At 36.1% G+C, this 16,175-nt stretch overlaps 1 protein-coding gene across 3 annotated transcripts in view; it reads right to left on the bottom strand.

The window, feature by feature from the left end:
• Positions 1-285: 285 nt before the first annotated feature.
• ZBTB49 (zinc finger and BTB domain containing 49) overlaps positions 286-16,175 on the bottom strand; it is a 19,471-nt gene continuing 3,581 nt past the window's right edge. For all 3 annotated transcript variants that reach the window (XM_075091871.1, XM_075091872.1, XM_075091873.1), the window contains 6 exons: positions 14,755-15,860; positions 8,614-8,660; positions 4,730-4,803; positions 3,880-3,962; positions 3,628-3,789; positions 286-1,647 (listed from right to left, as the gene is read on the bottom strand). In XM_075091871.1, the coding sequence (XP_074947972.1) occupies positions 971-1,647; positions 3,628-3,789; positions 3,880-3,962; positions 4,730-4,803; positions 8,614-8,660; positions 14,755-15,860 (2,149 nt within the window). In that variant the 3' untranslated portion in view covers positions 286-970. The remainder of the gene's footprint in view (positions 1,648-3,627; positions 3,790-3,879; positions 3,963-4,729; positions 4,804-8,613; positions 8,661-14,754; positions 15,861-16,175) is intronic.

Below are 16,175 nucleotides of genomic sequence, written 5' to 3'. Positions count from 1 at the left end.
CAGATCTATACTGAAAATGAATGCAACCAATCAAAGCACCAAAGCAGAAAAAGGCCTCCAAGCAAAGTTTCTAGCCTTTAAGAGTCTATTCATTCCATTACTTGGACAATGTTTTACACTAATTCACTGAAAAGCAAGACAAGCTACTGGTGTATTGATTGCCCTTATTTTATAGTGCAGATTTTCTTGCGTAGGTATCCCTTTAGCATTGTAAAGATACCTAGAATAGATGGAATTGTTATTGAAAATCTTTCATAAAAAGTTGAAACACATCGAGCAACATAATACAATGTAAAACAACTTTCCTTTATTTGCATTTCCTGATCTTGGTCTTCATTGTACAAATAATCTGCTGTGCAAAATAGTTTATAAAATACTAAAAAAAGCTTTTATTGTAAAAAAATAAAGTTTCTAGATATACAGTTACTTTGCACTATCACAAATATTGTCCAGTATTTAACATTTAAATTTAATCTCACAATACTCAAGTCATGTAAACCAATAACCCTACTGGTAAGAAAGCCACTACTGAAACTCAGGCTCGCTGGGGATTTGTTAAGTATTTTCCTCTTTTCATATCTATACCCTTACACAACTCTGATGACCATACTTGAACTGCACCCATACCGTGAAATTAGACGTTGGGCCATCCTTTCCTCCATTATCAGGTAAAAAATACCAAATTAAATGGTAAGTTTAGTAAATAGTAAATTTTAGTAAATCCTGGCAACACATGAGCTACACAGTGCGGTCACAGAACAACAAAGGACCTCAAAACTAGATTTGAACTGTGCTGAGAAGCAGTGTAAAGGCAGCCTAGGGCAGATTCTGGGCATGGGTATCTCGATTTCTAGCAGTATCCAAGCTAGCTGTCTTATAAACTAGCTCTGATCTCTCTATGCTGCAGTGTAGCCACAATCACTTTAGCATGAAATGCCTCTAAGAAGTCTTGATACAGTCATCTGAGCCCTTATTGTTCCAATTCGCTTTCATTCTGCAAGGTCTTCATAGCTAAACCCCAGAGGGTCATGCTGGAGAAGAATGGTCCTTCGTTGTTCTTGTACGCAGCAGATGATGTTCGACTGCCCAGTGGATCATTACAATGACTGTCCAAGCTAACCATAGAGGAACGAATCATGGGAATATTATCAGACTGCAAGGGTTCTTCTGCAGAAGATACATCTACATCTGCATAAGCATATGGTGGTGGTGGTGGTGGAGTTTGTTGTGTCTGAGCTTTTGGGAGTTTAGCAGAATCCACATTCAGTTTCTGTTGGTTTGCTGAGTCATGGTGTTGAATCATTGATCGCAACTTACAGTATGAATCTGCAGAACTATCAAATTCAGTTGAATTTGCAGTTGGACGAATGGGAAATTTAACGGACACTGGTAACAATGTAACAGGCATTTCTTGGCCAAAAGAGTCAGAACTCTGAGATTTGTCAAGATCAGAAGTTTCAATCCCTTGAGTAAATTCATCTAGTGTGTTTGGACCTTCATCAGTGGCTTTACAATGCATTTTCTTGTGCCGCCGTAGAACAGCAGAGCGAGTGAAGCATTTGTTACAAGTTTCACAGGTATAGGGTTTTTCTCCCGTATGAGTCCTCACATGTCTACGCAGGTCACCAGAGCCTGCAAAACATTTCCCTACAAGACAGAAGTGATATAGTAAGATTTTGTTCTTAACACAAGTGCATAAACATGTTCTAATCAGAGAAAATATCATGTGATACAGTATGGTATCTCCCAATCACGGTACTTCGTGGTTCAAACCAGTTCTGTCTATTTTTACAATTCAATGATTTGTTTCTTCTTCTTGATCTGATTTTCTAACTTGTGTTTCCCAGTGCTTTAGTTTTTGTCTCCAGAGATGGGAATATCCCCTAGTATTTGAAAGCTGTGAGTGCTCACAGTTTGTATCAATCTTTGTTGAGGAAAAAGAAGTTTAAATAATTTTATTTGTCTGTCTAGAAAAACAGTGTGCTGATAAAGCTTCTAAATATATTCTTCCAGTCAGAACTGAATCACAGAAAGTAATAATTTGTTTGCTACCAGGGAACAATTCTTAAAGTGCTGACAAAGTTAGCCTTTTTGTAAACTCTGAGCTAACATAATGCAGCAGTCTATGTTTTTTATATTCTAACCAGAGAATGTGTCAAAACTTTAATTTTTTTATTGCTGCTAATATTAAGAGTACAATAAAATATTCAACTGTTTGCCTATTTTCGGAACCACAGGCTCAAACAAGCTCAATTACCACACTGCAAAGAAAAAGGTGTCTGAGGCTTACCAAGGCAAAGTGAAAAGAACAAGCAGAACAAGAGAGCATTAAGTTCCAAAATTGGGACATGATTCAGACACCTCACATTCTTTAGGATAGTAGAAATGGTACCTATTTGTGGTTTTATCTAATTTTACCTATGTTAAAGATGATTTTATTTTGTGTAGGCAGATACCAAGTAAAATGAACTGTGTTATCTGAAAGTCCAGTATAACTGCATTCTCTATTTTTGGCATCATGCTTTTCATTCTACTGCCCAGATTTCTCTTCAGAAAAGCCATTGAAGAGTAAGATTACAAATTACTGGAATACTACATGTGCATTTTTGCATAATGTGAGTGATTTCTTAACGACTCATCAGATCCTCTTTGCACAATTTTTGTCTTCTCAGTTCAGGATGACCTGGCTAAAATTAAAAATAATCAAAAGACCACTACAAGACAAGATGAAAATAAGCCTAGTTTAATGACAGTATCACAACTATTTGTTTATACTTTCACATCCTGCATATCTGTATTTCCTCCCCCTGATGCAAGACCTCCTGACAGCTTTTCTTGTGCCTCAAGACATTATAAATAAAACATACAGCAGTTGGACATTATCATATGGAGCTACCCTCCTCCAAAGCTGATTGCTCTGAACATGAATGAAATTATACCAAAATAACACTTAAGGGCAGAAAAGTAAGTAGCATGCAGGATGCTAAGTAACATAGAGATAAGGATAGACAATGCAGTTTCTGACACCAATGTTATACAAGGATGAATCATTGATCAAAGAGCAATTTTCAGACCACCTGAAAGTATGGCCTAGCGAGCAGATTTTGAAAATGGATGTTCTCTGCTATGAAGTATAGATCAAGTTTTGATTTTATTCCAGAGGTTGAAGCAAAGTAGCAAAAGGTTGTTATTATCAACTCTGTAGCTGAATGCAGTTAAATCCGAACAGAATTCAACTGGGGAAAAAAAAAAAAGAAAAAAATTCCATTGATAGCCAAGTGATGCCAAACCTCGCTTTCCATCAGAAAGGACTATACTGAAAATAAGTAATTTTTGAAGCAGCTGGTATCAGTACTTCTCTAGAAAACATGTACACACCCAGTGTTGTTTCCTCTTATTTCCCTTCTCTAGTCTTCAACTGAAATTCGCTTTTGAACTTATTTACCCCAGCTAACAGAGTTTAAAGACTATGAAGTATGCAAGACAGAAGATTTTGAGAAAAACTTTACTGACATGATATTTCAATTTAAAATCATTTTGGTTAATTGTTATTCTGCTGACATAGGAACTTTTACTTATCATTTAAAAAAGCAAAGACACAACCAAGCTATGCACAGTAAATCTTACCACATGCTGAACAGCTGTATGGTCTCTCTCCGGTATGCCTAATTCTGTGCTTTACTAATTTTCGTTGCATGTTGAAGGACTTCCCACATTCATCACAGGTGAATACTTTATCTGCTGTATGGGTCTTTTTGTGCTCCTTTAAATTACTGAAGTTACTGAATCCTAGGAAAATATGACAGACGCTAAGATTAAAATGACTCCTCACATCTCTATCAAAAAACCTCAGAGGCAGAAACTTTTGTTCTTACATACCTCTGCCACAGATATCACACAGATGAGGCTTTTCTCCAGAATGAATAATAATATGACGCTGAACATCACCAGAAGCAGCAAATCTGTAACAGAATACGGAAACCCAATTACTCTCTTTACAAGCCCCTTATTCTTCTAAATTGAGTATCTTGTGGAAATCAACTGTAATGAATGCCTGATGTTCTGAACATAGATTAAAATATAAACCACAGATAAATGGATGTGTTTAAGAAAAACATTTTGAAGCTGGCAATGCCCAATTAAATTTATGTTAGGAAAAAAAACCCCAAACAACCAAAAACCCCTTTTCACTATTAGTGTTACTAATTTATTCTGCATTTCACTTAGTTTAAGTATGAATGCTACACCTATATTAGCGTATTTTCTGTCACCTGTTAGCAGAAGGCAGAAATATTTAACGCTTTGCTTAAATTCATCAAAATTCCCATACTTCATAATTTCCATAAAATATAATAAAAATTATATGACCAAATAATGAAAAAAGATGTGAGGAAAAGGTGAAGAACCACATTATTTATTGTGACTTATGTTGTTCAAAATACACGCAACAGTGTATCCTTAACTAAAGATACCAATATACAAAAATTAAGTAAGACCACAGACTTTATATGTGGTGACATGTTTATCTTATTATTGAGACTTGCAACAAGACACTTAGAGACATTTACATATTTTAATCCCATCAGTACACATTTAAACCCAATGTCTTTTACACAAAATTGAGCAGCATGCTGCCTTAGCTCTTGGCCCATAGTTTATCACGAAGATTGAAGAAAATATAAACAAGTTTTGTCATGTTAACTTTACTAAGATGAACGATTCTACTCACCTTTTCCCACAGATTTCACAAATGTATGGCTTTTCACCAGAATGTCGCCGTAAATGTGTCTGGAGATTACCTGCCTGAAGGGACAGTAATTTAAACATTTAAATTCAGCTAGCCTGTTGTTGTATACAGATAAAAAGAAAACAATGGGAGCTATGAGACTGGTTCTTTATTCCTAATTCTAAGGCATTGAAGAATACAAAGCATGTCAGAACTCAAGCATTCTTATCTAATGAAGACAGACTACCATGTACTTCAAGATCAAATTGCTTACGTATGCAATTATACATGAACAAGAACAGAAAAAATAAATAAAAAAAGCAGCCTGGAATCAAATGCTAAGGAAAAAGAAATACCTATAGTTGAGAACAGATCCAATTATAAATGAAAATTACACTATCTAGATTACAGTGAAGAAAAACTTACTAGTAACATGGTTCATGTTAGTCTCATTTTTCCTATCCTACAAATAAAATATTGTTACATCAGGATGTCTGAAATTCACCTACCAGGAGGTTAAAAAGAAAAGAATAGGGTAAACATTTTTCAATACCTAAATTACTCAGAGCCAAGTGCTCCAAACCTATAAATATTTACTCATATCAAAAGAAAACAGAACAGGAAGTACAGAAACGAACAAACTGGATTACTGGTAACTAATTTTTATTACATATCTTTCCTCTCCTAATCCTGTAAAAATCCTGCTAGTCTAGCAGGCAAACCAGGTAATGACTAGGCAAAACCATCTTACTCATTCCAACTTTTTAAAAATTTTTTTTAAAGCCACTGGTGCTTCTGGATGGCTAATCCACTGAGAGACCAGTTCTCAAAGCACAGGATACAGCTAGTCTGGATAGAAGAGCTGCAAATGTTCCATAAATTCCACGGTCAGTTTTTAACTCTTCCATTCTCTTTGACGGATAACTGCCTGGTTTTACCTAAGTACACTGAAAGAGCATTAAGTCCTTTCCATCCGAAAAGAAAATTGGGGATACAAAGATTATCGTGTCCTCCTTAGTCACAGTAAGACAACAAAAATATGACCCATCATTAATTTATTCTGACTCCTTTAGATAATAAATTACCCGTGATAATCAATTACTGTAATAAGAGCTTATAACATACCAGAACCAAAGTAATGCAGACACACACAAACAGACACAGAGGGCAATATTAAATACATCACCATTTGAACATTGAGCAAGCTTTCTTTAGCCCTGTAAAGCTTTTCAGCCAACAGTATGACTGAACCACTGTTCTCTCAGGCCAAACTTTATAATACTGAAATGCATTCAAATAGAGGCATTAGGCACCTATTTCTGAGGAAGGAGAAGGCTAAACTGACTAAATTCTCAATGGAACAATTTGTGTTTGCAAAGAAAAGGGATTTTATGCAGAGGTGCGTTTGAGAGGAACATACAAACGACAGAACCTCTATCTCTATCCACGCCACAAAACATCACAAGCATCTGAAAAGTCATTCTGGATAAAGACAGAGGGTGATTTTGAAGTGCAACAATTATTCTGAAATACGTCCCATACAGGCATTTTTAGCCAGAATAAAAAGATTTTACAGAGAGCGCAAAGCAGGAGCAAGTAGATCAATTTCTTTACTACAAGCCTATGTCACTTCCTCTTAACGAGGGCAAAAGCTTATTAACTGTGCTGAGACCAAAAAGAAGGCGAAAACATCAGTAACTTGTATTCTTCCTAAGCTATTAGTGTGGTACACAACCTTGGTTAAGGTATAACAGGCCATCCCAATGAAAAAGAGTAAGAGGACTTTTGCCAGTGTTTCAGTGAAAGAAAAAAAAAAATGCTCAGAAGAATCCTTTTACTGACACTGGGTGCATACCACTCCTCGCAGATCTGGAGACTAGAGAGATACGCTAGACTTAGTAGTCTATTTGTAACTGGCATGCTTTTAAAATGAAGGAACATATATGGTTCCCTGAAAGAAGCTCTGCAGAAGGAGACAGTCAGGAGGTAAAGCGTGATATCCTTGATCATCAAGCTGAGAATGACCACATAGCAACAGGCTGTGTACTAGTAGAAAGGGAAGATGCAGGCCTGGACATAGAAAAGGAACTTTTTTCTCAAAAAATCAAAGACATTGATGGTTATTTGTTCCAGAATATGAGTTCCTATGTCAATCTTCTCCACTTTTTTCATTTTATGCCTCACATTCCAACAAACGGAACATCAGTTACATTCAGCAGGAGCAGACACGCTACCAGGCACAACACTGCACTGTCGCAGAAGCACAGAACAAGAAGGCTTAAGTGAGGAAAGTGTTACTATTTCTGTGCCTGCAGACTGAGAAGATTAAGAATGAGATAAAGATGGTCTTTTAAGCAAAAAGTAGATAGCAATTATCCTTGCATTTCACTTTCTGGTAGGTGGAGTCTTACTTGCATGACTTGAAAGCAGATACCTCAGAATTACGCAAGTTCCTTTTTATGACCAGAGAAAAGAACTGCCGCACACAAGCTGAATGTTACAGCTCATATTCTGGACATGTAGGTATTGTCCATCAATATTTATCTACCTACACCTTCAGCAAAGTGGGGTAATGGGGAAGGAAAGTGTTTAAGGGTGTTTAATCAAGAGGCAGAAATTTCCAGTTTTGTTGGGTTTTTGTTTGTTTGTTTTTAATTGAAGAGGAGCAACACATGTTGTATGAGGAGTCTGTCATGCCTGTCATACACTCTGACTGGGTGAAGCTTTTTTATTCCCTCTTCCCCCACAGTAATGGTACAGAATATCACTCCATTTGCCAAAAATACTTTCAACGGAATTTGGAAATATCCACTGTTTTCTTTAAATAACTAGAAGTTCAGCCATCAAAATGAATGAAAATGCACTTTCTTTGCATAATAAGCAGACCCAGTTTTGCTCAAATGGCTTGATAAGCATGATGAAACATTACTGCTCACTGGATGCAGTGTTATATCCATATTTAGCAACAGAGTGGAGGATGTAACTGCATCAGGTTCATGGGTCAAAAGTCCCACTGGTGGACTACAAAACTGGAGCAAGAGAAGTGCAAGTACTGGTGGGTGGGTAGACAAAGACCACATAATTCTAATCCTTCAAACATAAGAAAGACCAAAGTTATTCAACAATAATAATTATTTAATCTTAGTGTAAAATTATGCGCGTCCATTGTCTCCTGTACTTAGGTGCACATATTCCAACCAACAGAAACAGTCATTTTGGAAATGTAAGACAACTAGGCACCAAATTTGTAGAAATACAAATGAATTGTTATACCCAGAAGAGTAAGCAAGCAAAGGAGGGCAAATTAAGAGAGCTGAAGCTTAAGACCTGTATGCAAGTAGCAAATTTCACAAGTTTGTTTTTAAATCATAGCTGAGTTTTGTCACTTTCAGACAGACTGTGCTGTTGTTCTTCATAGAAACAAACTGACTCAAAAAAATCTGCCTAATATTTTATGCCACTAAGGAAGATGAAATTGTATTGTGAATACAACATTATATAAAAGTCTAACCTGTATTTTTTTCAGATGGTGTAAAAATGCTATTCACAACATACCCACCCCTAAGCATAAATCAAAACAATAGCCTGAAAATTAATGTTCTCTGCATTTCAAATACGGTTGTGGCTCCGTATAGTTAAATGTTCATTTGAAGATAAAATACATAACACATCTACTGAGAGCAGACAGAATAAAAGGTACAAAATGTATCAAAGAAATGTAAAACATTTAACATGTTATTTTCAAATAAGACATTTTAATATTTTATCCCTAGAGTAAGTCTGTCTTTGAACAAAAATATCTATAGACTTAAAGCCAAGTTTATTTTTAGAATCAAGAGATGCATTTCATTTTCAAATGTAAGTACCATAATATAAAATATTCCCACCTGTGAGAAGTGTTTCCCACAAATGTTACATTCAAAAGGTTTCTCACCTAAAAGAAGAAACAGAACATAGAACCTCTAACAGTTGCAATAAAATACAAACGTTTCAAATCGGTACACTTCCTTTTAAAACGCGTAATGTAAGAGTAAAAATATCCCCAAAAGGACACTTACCTATATGTTTAAGGGGAAATTCAAGAAGGAAGTACAGCATTTACCGTTAAGCTTGTAAAGCAGACTTCTCAGAAACAGATTTTCTCTTTCAAAACAAGTAGGGAGAAGAGCTTTGATATGAATGAGAGTGTTGTAATTTTTTTTAAAATACTTTTTTTTTTTCCCCAAATGAAAGAGGTACCATACCTCTATGAAGAACAGAATAAGATGACATGGCCCTACAGCAACAACAAAAGCTACGGGAAGTGCACCAGTTTTTCCACTTGTACACACAAAGGCCCGCTCTTAAAAAGCATAAGGAATGCAGAGGAGCCAATATGGAAGGATTCTGTTTTCTCTGTTCAACACGTAACATACATCTCTGATCAGCATGCAGCCATTCACTTCCAGCAAATATATATTTGCCTTCAAATTCTCATCCTATATAAGAGTATCTGATAATTAACCCAAGTATTTTGCTCCAAAATTCTGAATTTATACATACAAAAGTGGTATTCTTCAATCTCCAAAAACATATGAGCAGCTTTAGTAAAAAAACTAGTGCAGCTCACTTTAGCTTTTCAAAATAACTTGACTCTCAAATCTAGAATGTCACTGCATAATACTTCAATTTTCTGGCTGTCAATTTGAGACAAGTATCTTTTTCTAATCACTTTTTCTCCTCTACAGTATTTCACAAAGGTAATTTTTTTCCCCTGCATAGTTCTTGGTTTCCTAGTTCTTACACTGTTGAAAAAAACCTCTGCACCTTCTAGAATTTTAAAAACAATAATGCTCAAATACCACTGAATTCAATGATAGTCAGACTTCTAATGATATTTTCATGAATCTAACTGTACTTTAAAAGGACATATATAATTGGCCCACAGGTACAAGGACGCATAAGAATTAGTGTAAATCCTTGTGATTTTGCATGCAGATATTTTCAGGAAGAAAAAAGAGATCTTGCACTGTGTTTCATCTTGGTGCTGATTCAAAATCTGTCTAAAGATTTATATTTACTTTTTAAATTAAAATTTTCCTGATTTTACAGAACACCTCTTGGCTATTTGTAGCCTTCTGTTCCAGCAAGTATGCTCTACATCAGTATTCTTCCTCCATCCTTGGAACTGTTATGAGCAACATCTACTATATCCAGGCGTTGAGGTTCCATTCTTCCCTCCCTGCTGCCAAATACCAGTGATGTTCTTTCAACATATTTCAGGATCAAGGACTAAATGCAATCCTCTTACACTTTGAAGCACAAAGTAAACATACACAGTTATGTGGCTTCACAGATAGCAATCTTGCAGCTATTCTGACAACTTGAACCTAAATCTACTTTTTCTGCTTAATGAAGAATGGAAACCTTACAGCAGTTTCAAGAAAGCTTTTATTCAATTAAAGATAAAAATTAAGAAACCAATAACTCAACTGTAAAGAGCGCTGAGGCTTGATTTCATTATGGCTCTCAATTTGCAAAACACAAAAAGTTTTCTGGTATTGACAACACAAATATAAATCAAACCAACAGGAAGCCAGATCTGTGGCAACTGGGAAGGCTTCTGACACCTGTAAAAGCATCAAGGCAAATTGCAATGGAGGACAAAAAACACTAGTAGCATTTCTGCAGTAATTACCTAACACCAAAAAAAAAGTTATTGTTGACACAAAGACTGTTACCTGAACAGAAATCCACCCTGAAATAACTAGAGCAGGGGGGAGGGAATTGGAGGCTCAAGTTTCTTAAAACTATTGTTGTAGGCTGCATGCAGCCTCATTATAACTGTACCAATGCACAAAGGGTTGGAGGTTTTTTCCCCCCCATGATAAAGGTAAAACAAAAAAGCTTTGTTTGAAAAGAAATATCAAATTAGTTTTTGGACAACCATTCTGCACCTGCATAAAACTCCAAACCACCGGGCATATAAAGTAGCTTATTCCAATAATGAATTCTAGCATAAATAGTAAACTACGCAGTGTTGTACCATCCCTCAGGTAAAATGAGGCTGATTGATTCCTAGAGTGTATTAGTAAGGGTGGACCTAGCAAACTGAAGATGATTCTTTTCTACCTATCACTGGTAATGACTGTATCTGGACCCCTAGGAAGAGAAGGCAAACAGGAAAACTTACTGCTGTCTCCATGCAATGGGAAGACAGACGCAACCAGGTTGTTCTTGAAGGTACACAGTGATAAGACAAGAGGTGACAGACACAAGTTAGATCATGAGAAATTCTGATTAGACATAAGAAAAGAAACTTTTACTCCATGAGGGTGGTCAAACACTGGAACTGGTTGCCCAGAGAGATTGTGGAATCTCTGTCCTTGGAGATATCAAAAATTTGACTACACAAGGTCATGAGCAAAACAACTCAATCTAATTTGACCTCCTCTGAGCAGAGAGGATTGGACTAGATGACTTCCAGAGGTCCATTCTAATCTAAATTATTCTATGATTCTATGACTGTCATTAAATTCCAATGCAAAAACTTATCCAAGAACACTAATCATCTCAAAAACCACAGCTGGATCAACAGCAATAGAGAAAATTTGGGGAAAAGTAGTAACTGAACTACAATTAAGACAATGCTTAAATAAACATCCTGGGGACTTTACTTTTGAACCCTTGGCGTCCCTTGTGTTTTCTATCTTCTGCTACATCCTTCTTGTTCAACACTCTACAAGAAGAGATGAAGACATAGCACACAGAGGGATCAAAGCAGTGGTGTGTCAGCTCCAGAGAAGAAAGGCATGAAGGCAGAAGTGGTATTCCTGAAGAGATCACAAAGGTGAGGAGCAGGACCAACTAAGGCATGGAATGTTGGCAACTTGCTCAAGCAAAATCAGAATGAAAAGGCTGAGGATCAACAGTGCATTATATGACAGTGTAACTCTCCTGCTATTGTCTTCCATCCTGCCAAGAGTTCTTTCCACAGGGCTGGGGTTTGTTTTTTTTTTAATATTAAAAAAAACCACAAACCAAAAAAAAACCACTGGATGTTCGGCATAGCCAAGGACTGTATAAGAGATATATTTGTTTCCCTTTTTTCAGACAGGTCAATCTAGTTAAAAACAAGTTATAACATCCAGTCAAATCAAAGTTAGTCTTAAAGTCAATGAAATAAGCTCTGTTTAGAGATTCCTTTAAATATCCGCTAGCAATACACTTAAAACAGCTAGAAACCCAATACACTGACTTGGGTTGAACACAGTATGCCTGTCCTTCATGTGGACAACTCATCAATGCAACCATGTTAACCTGTGAATTCTTTAGCAGTTCCTGGTGTTCAGGTACAGAGAATTTCACTTGTGCTTTTTCTTACCAACCAGGCCACCAGAGCACTTACATTGAAAGAGTTGTCATTTGTGGGTTAAAAACTGGCTTGCCATTGTGAAAGGTCCATTTTAGTAAGTTGCTTCCTTCGTCTCTTCAGCAAAACCAGATTTGGAGGACTTTCAGTAAGCACTGTAATACTTAAATGCTTGCTAACCCTTTTGCTCCGTTCTAGAAAATGAAAGTTTTTAAATAAAATTATTAGCTATCAATTTGCTATGCTTTCTGAAGCAGCAGATGAATGGAAAGGGCTTTTAGCATACACTTACATTACTTAACTACCAGTATACCTAATATTATTGATACAGATGTGCCTTCAGCCTACAGATGCTTCCTATATTGACATCCTATTCACTATCCACTGCAATTTCCCATGTACTCTTTTTGCACTAGTTGGATATTTAACACCAAATTAACACGACCCCAAAATAACAGGCAAACAGGCTTATGTAGTCATATTCTTGCCTCAATTTTTCCATCCTCCCTTGCCGTGCTTATTATTTGTTAAATTTATGCTCTTAATCTTCAGCAGTTTAGCACATCTGTAGAAGAAAGTTAATGCCATGTTAAGTAGCATTCAAGTAGAATTTTTTGAAAACTATTGGAAAAATACAGTGTATGAAAAGTAGCATGGAATTCCTGAATCCAGTGTAAATTCAGACTAGTAGAGAAGGACAGCAACAACAACAAAACCAAGTCTAGGATCACGTTTCTTACACAATGTAGTTTATATCAAGCAGTGCTGTGGAAAGTGAAACACCACCTACCAGAGCTTAAGTGGAGTGGAAGTATGTGTAAATACACAGACCTCAAATAAGAACAAAGAAATTAATTGCAACATACATAAATAACCTTGCAAAGCCACTGCAACCCTTTTCCTCTGTTCCAATTTCCTACACTTGTAAGCATTTGCTGGCCATGCTGTGTCTAAAGAAAAAAATATTTGTAAAACACTTGTATCGGGGGCTATAGCCTCTTTCTTCTATAAAGGTTAGTACCCAGTCCACTCCCCTGACCTTTATGTTACGATACATTAGAAAAGGTAAACTAAACTTTGAACCTCATGTTTTAAATGGTTTAGCAGACTCAGAAACATACAATAATTGTGTCTATCACTCAGGCAACATGCTCTTAAAAATCAAGTAGTTTTATGGGCAGCAGAACTCACAAAAAACAGATTCCTTCCAATGATTAAGATGTCTAAGGAAGGGCAAATTCTAACAGCTCTCTCATAGTTGGGGAACTCTCTTTCACACAGATTGTCTAGCACAAACTCACATGTTACTGATTTCAGAATCTCTCCCTCAGTTGGAACTTCTTTAGAAGCTCTGTTTTATTCAGATATTCATATTTTATATGTATTTATTATCTCTTCTAAGATATTAAAATATACCTGACGATGTCAGCTCAAATTGGATAATAGATTCAAAAAATGCAACGCAAATAAAAGATCTAGGTAAGAGATGCAACTCTTTCGCAGTAGACCAGACTAAAAAAAAATTACAGCATTTGTAACGTGAACATACAGAAGTACTCAAAGATACCAAGTGAAAACTTCAGGAAGCTAATGCAAAATGTTCATATTTTCAGGTTCTGGAAAGATTTTTCTGCTAATAATGTGGAAAAAGAAATTCTTAGTACTAAGGATCAATTAACAAACTAATGTATGCTAAGAGGGATTCATATTTACTATCAAGGTACTGATACATGTATGCTCATTTGCAAAGTGATGTTTATTTGACAAGATTGAGAGAGATGCATTTGTATATTTAAAAAGGAAAAAGTGGCAGAAAATATTCCATGGCTTATTCAGGAATAATGTGATCTCAAGGAATTTAAATCAATGGTCTTACTTCTCTAGCTAAGGTTATTCTTAAAAACCTTTTAAAAAACATATCTGAAGTTGTAGCAATACAATAGGACATGCTGGTTAAATTGAACAGACTAATTAGTTAATTCAAAGTTAGACTGGGTCTTGTTTTTCACTAGAATAAAAAGATCTTCAGAAATAAACCTATGCTATGTTCAAAAATAATATTACCTGTGAGTTTTTAAAAACAAGTAATTCAAAATTCTCATTCACTCTGCAGCCTACTTGTCTGCAAGAGCATTACTCTCTAGGTAAACGTAAGGAAAGTTGTTCACACTAGGAATGAAGTGTAAGTTAATTATAGAGCATATTTCTAAAGGTTAAAAAGAAAGTATCACTGAGACCTAACCACTTGTATCTTACAATGTATGATCAGTGAGAACTGAAGTTGTCTAGAACACGTGTAGTATTGTCTTCTATCCATTTACACTTTTCATTGTTATCTGGCTCAGACCTCTGGGCCATCTGACAAACAGACTAGAAATGCCTCTTCTCAATGCAAAACAAAAATAAAATTTTCACTGAAATATCACACAACATTCTGAAAAATAACCCTAAAAAAACAAATATGAAGGAGAAATCTTTAATACAACCAAAACTCTCAGTTAAACTCACTCGTAGAGTCTTCATTCCTGTATGATTATTCATTTAAAAAAACAAACAAAACAACCCACAACCTTTTGAAAGTAGACCCTTAACCAGCATCTCTGAATCACGAGATACCACAAGACATCCTCTTTAACTGAAATATTTGGTTTGCAGACCAAGTTACTGATAACTGTACCTGTATGAGACCTTTTATGGAGCTCCAAATTGCTTGGATGTTTGAAAGCCTTCCCACATAATTCACAAGTATATTGCCTCTGTGACTGAAGAGTCTGTGATTGCCCTTCTTGTTCCAAAGGACCTTGAGATCTTTCAATTTCAACAGTTTTTTCAAAATTCTCAGAATTCACTAAATCTTCAGCTTCTTTTTCTTCAGTAACTCTAACATTTGTCATGTCCATGGTACTTTCATTTACAGCTTCAGTTACTCCCGTTATTCTACTGTCATCTTTTTTAGGCTCAGGTGGCTGCTCTGCAGATTTCTGAGATCTTAGAAAATTTAACTTTTTGAGGTGTATTGCCTTTTTCAGCCGCATCTGTTTGGTGGGCTGCATAAGCATGTTTTCTGCATCTTGGTCTGCAGCAGCTTCATTCAAGGACTGAACCAGAAAGTTTGATGGTAAATGATCAGAGGTTTCCAGAACACACTCAGAGTGATTGACAGTGCAAGAATTACTCTCTACTGTGTTCATTTCTGTAGACGTGTTGTAAGAAAAGGATTGTTCCGCTACTCTCTCACTATTAGAGCAAGCACTTTGCTTATAGAACTGTTTACTGTAAAAGTTGCGTAGTTTGTAATAGTAATTTGGTTGTTTAAATGGAAGTTCTGTGCAGTTGCCATCTAAGGAGTCTTGTGGTTGTTTCTGTACATCACCTGAGGGTGCTTGAAGATTAACAGACTGCGATGCATGAGAACGGTGGTCAGCCAAGACTTTATTAGCCTGTGTGTCAGATGAGCATTCATGCAACAGGTTTGTTCCATAACTGTCATTGGCACAGCTAGCATCTGCAGTCAAACTATTCTGCAGCGAAAACATGCTATTACAAGGCATGCTGTCTGTTTGCTCTACAGCTGTAGAAGATTTTAAAAAGGTATGGCAAATGTTCAGCACATTTTGCACTTGGAGACACTGTGCAATATCCAACATAGCTTGTACATTGTCCTGACTAAGATCCAGGTGAGAGGTGTACATGAAGTCCAAGATCTGGCCTATCCCACCTACATTTTTAATGTCCAAGTGAAAGACATCATTCTTCTGGCCTGAAGAATTCTGGAAAAGTGTCCTGATAAAATAAGGCAAATATTCAAACACAAACACTTTTAGAAAAAAATACACATACACCTCAAACAGGCTGCCTGCTATGGAAAAACAACTTACACTATATGGTCTTATCTAGATCGCTGTGTTTTTGCAGATGAACATCTCAAAACTGCTCAATTACTTGTGTTACATATTAGTCCTACATTAATACACTTAAAGGTATAAATCAAAGCAAATGATCCTTCATGTAACTTTAATTTTCTGGTTTTTAATGTTTTGAAAGCACATCCTATCCTTGTGGTTTCCTATCCAATGTTCTTTACAAATTAGGTGCCAT

The sequence above is a fragment of the Phalacrocorax aristotelis genome, chromosome 4, assembly GCF_949628215.1.
Source record: "Phalacrocorax aristotelis chromosome 4, bGulAri2.1, whole genome shotgun sequence".
NCBI classification, from domain to species: domain Eukaryota; kingdom Metazoa; phylum Chordata; class Aves; order Suliformes; family Phalacrocoracidae; genus Phalacrocorax; species Phalacrocorax aristotelis.
The sequence above is the reverse complement of the archived record's forward strand: the minus strand, read 5'-3'. Positions and strand labels throughout refer to the sequence as shown.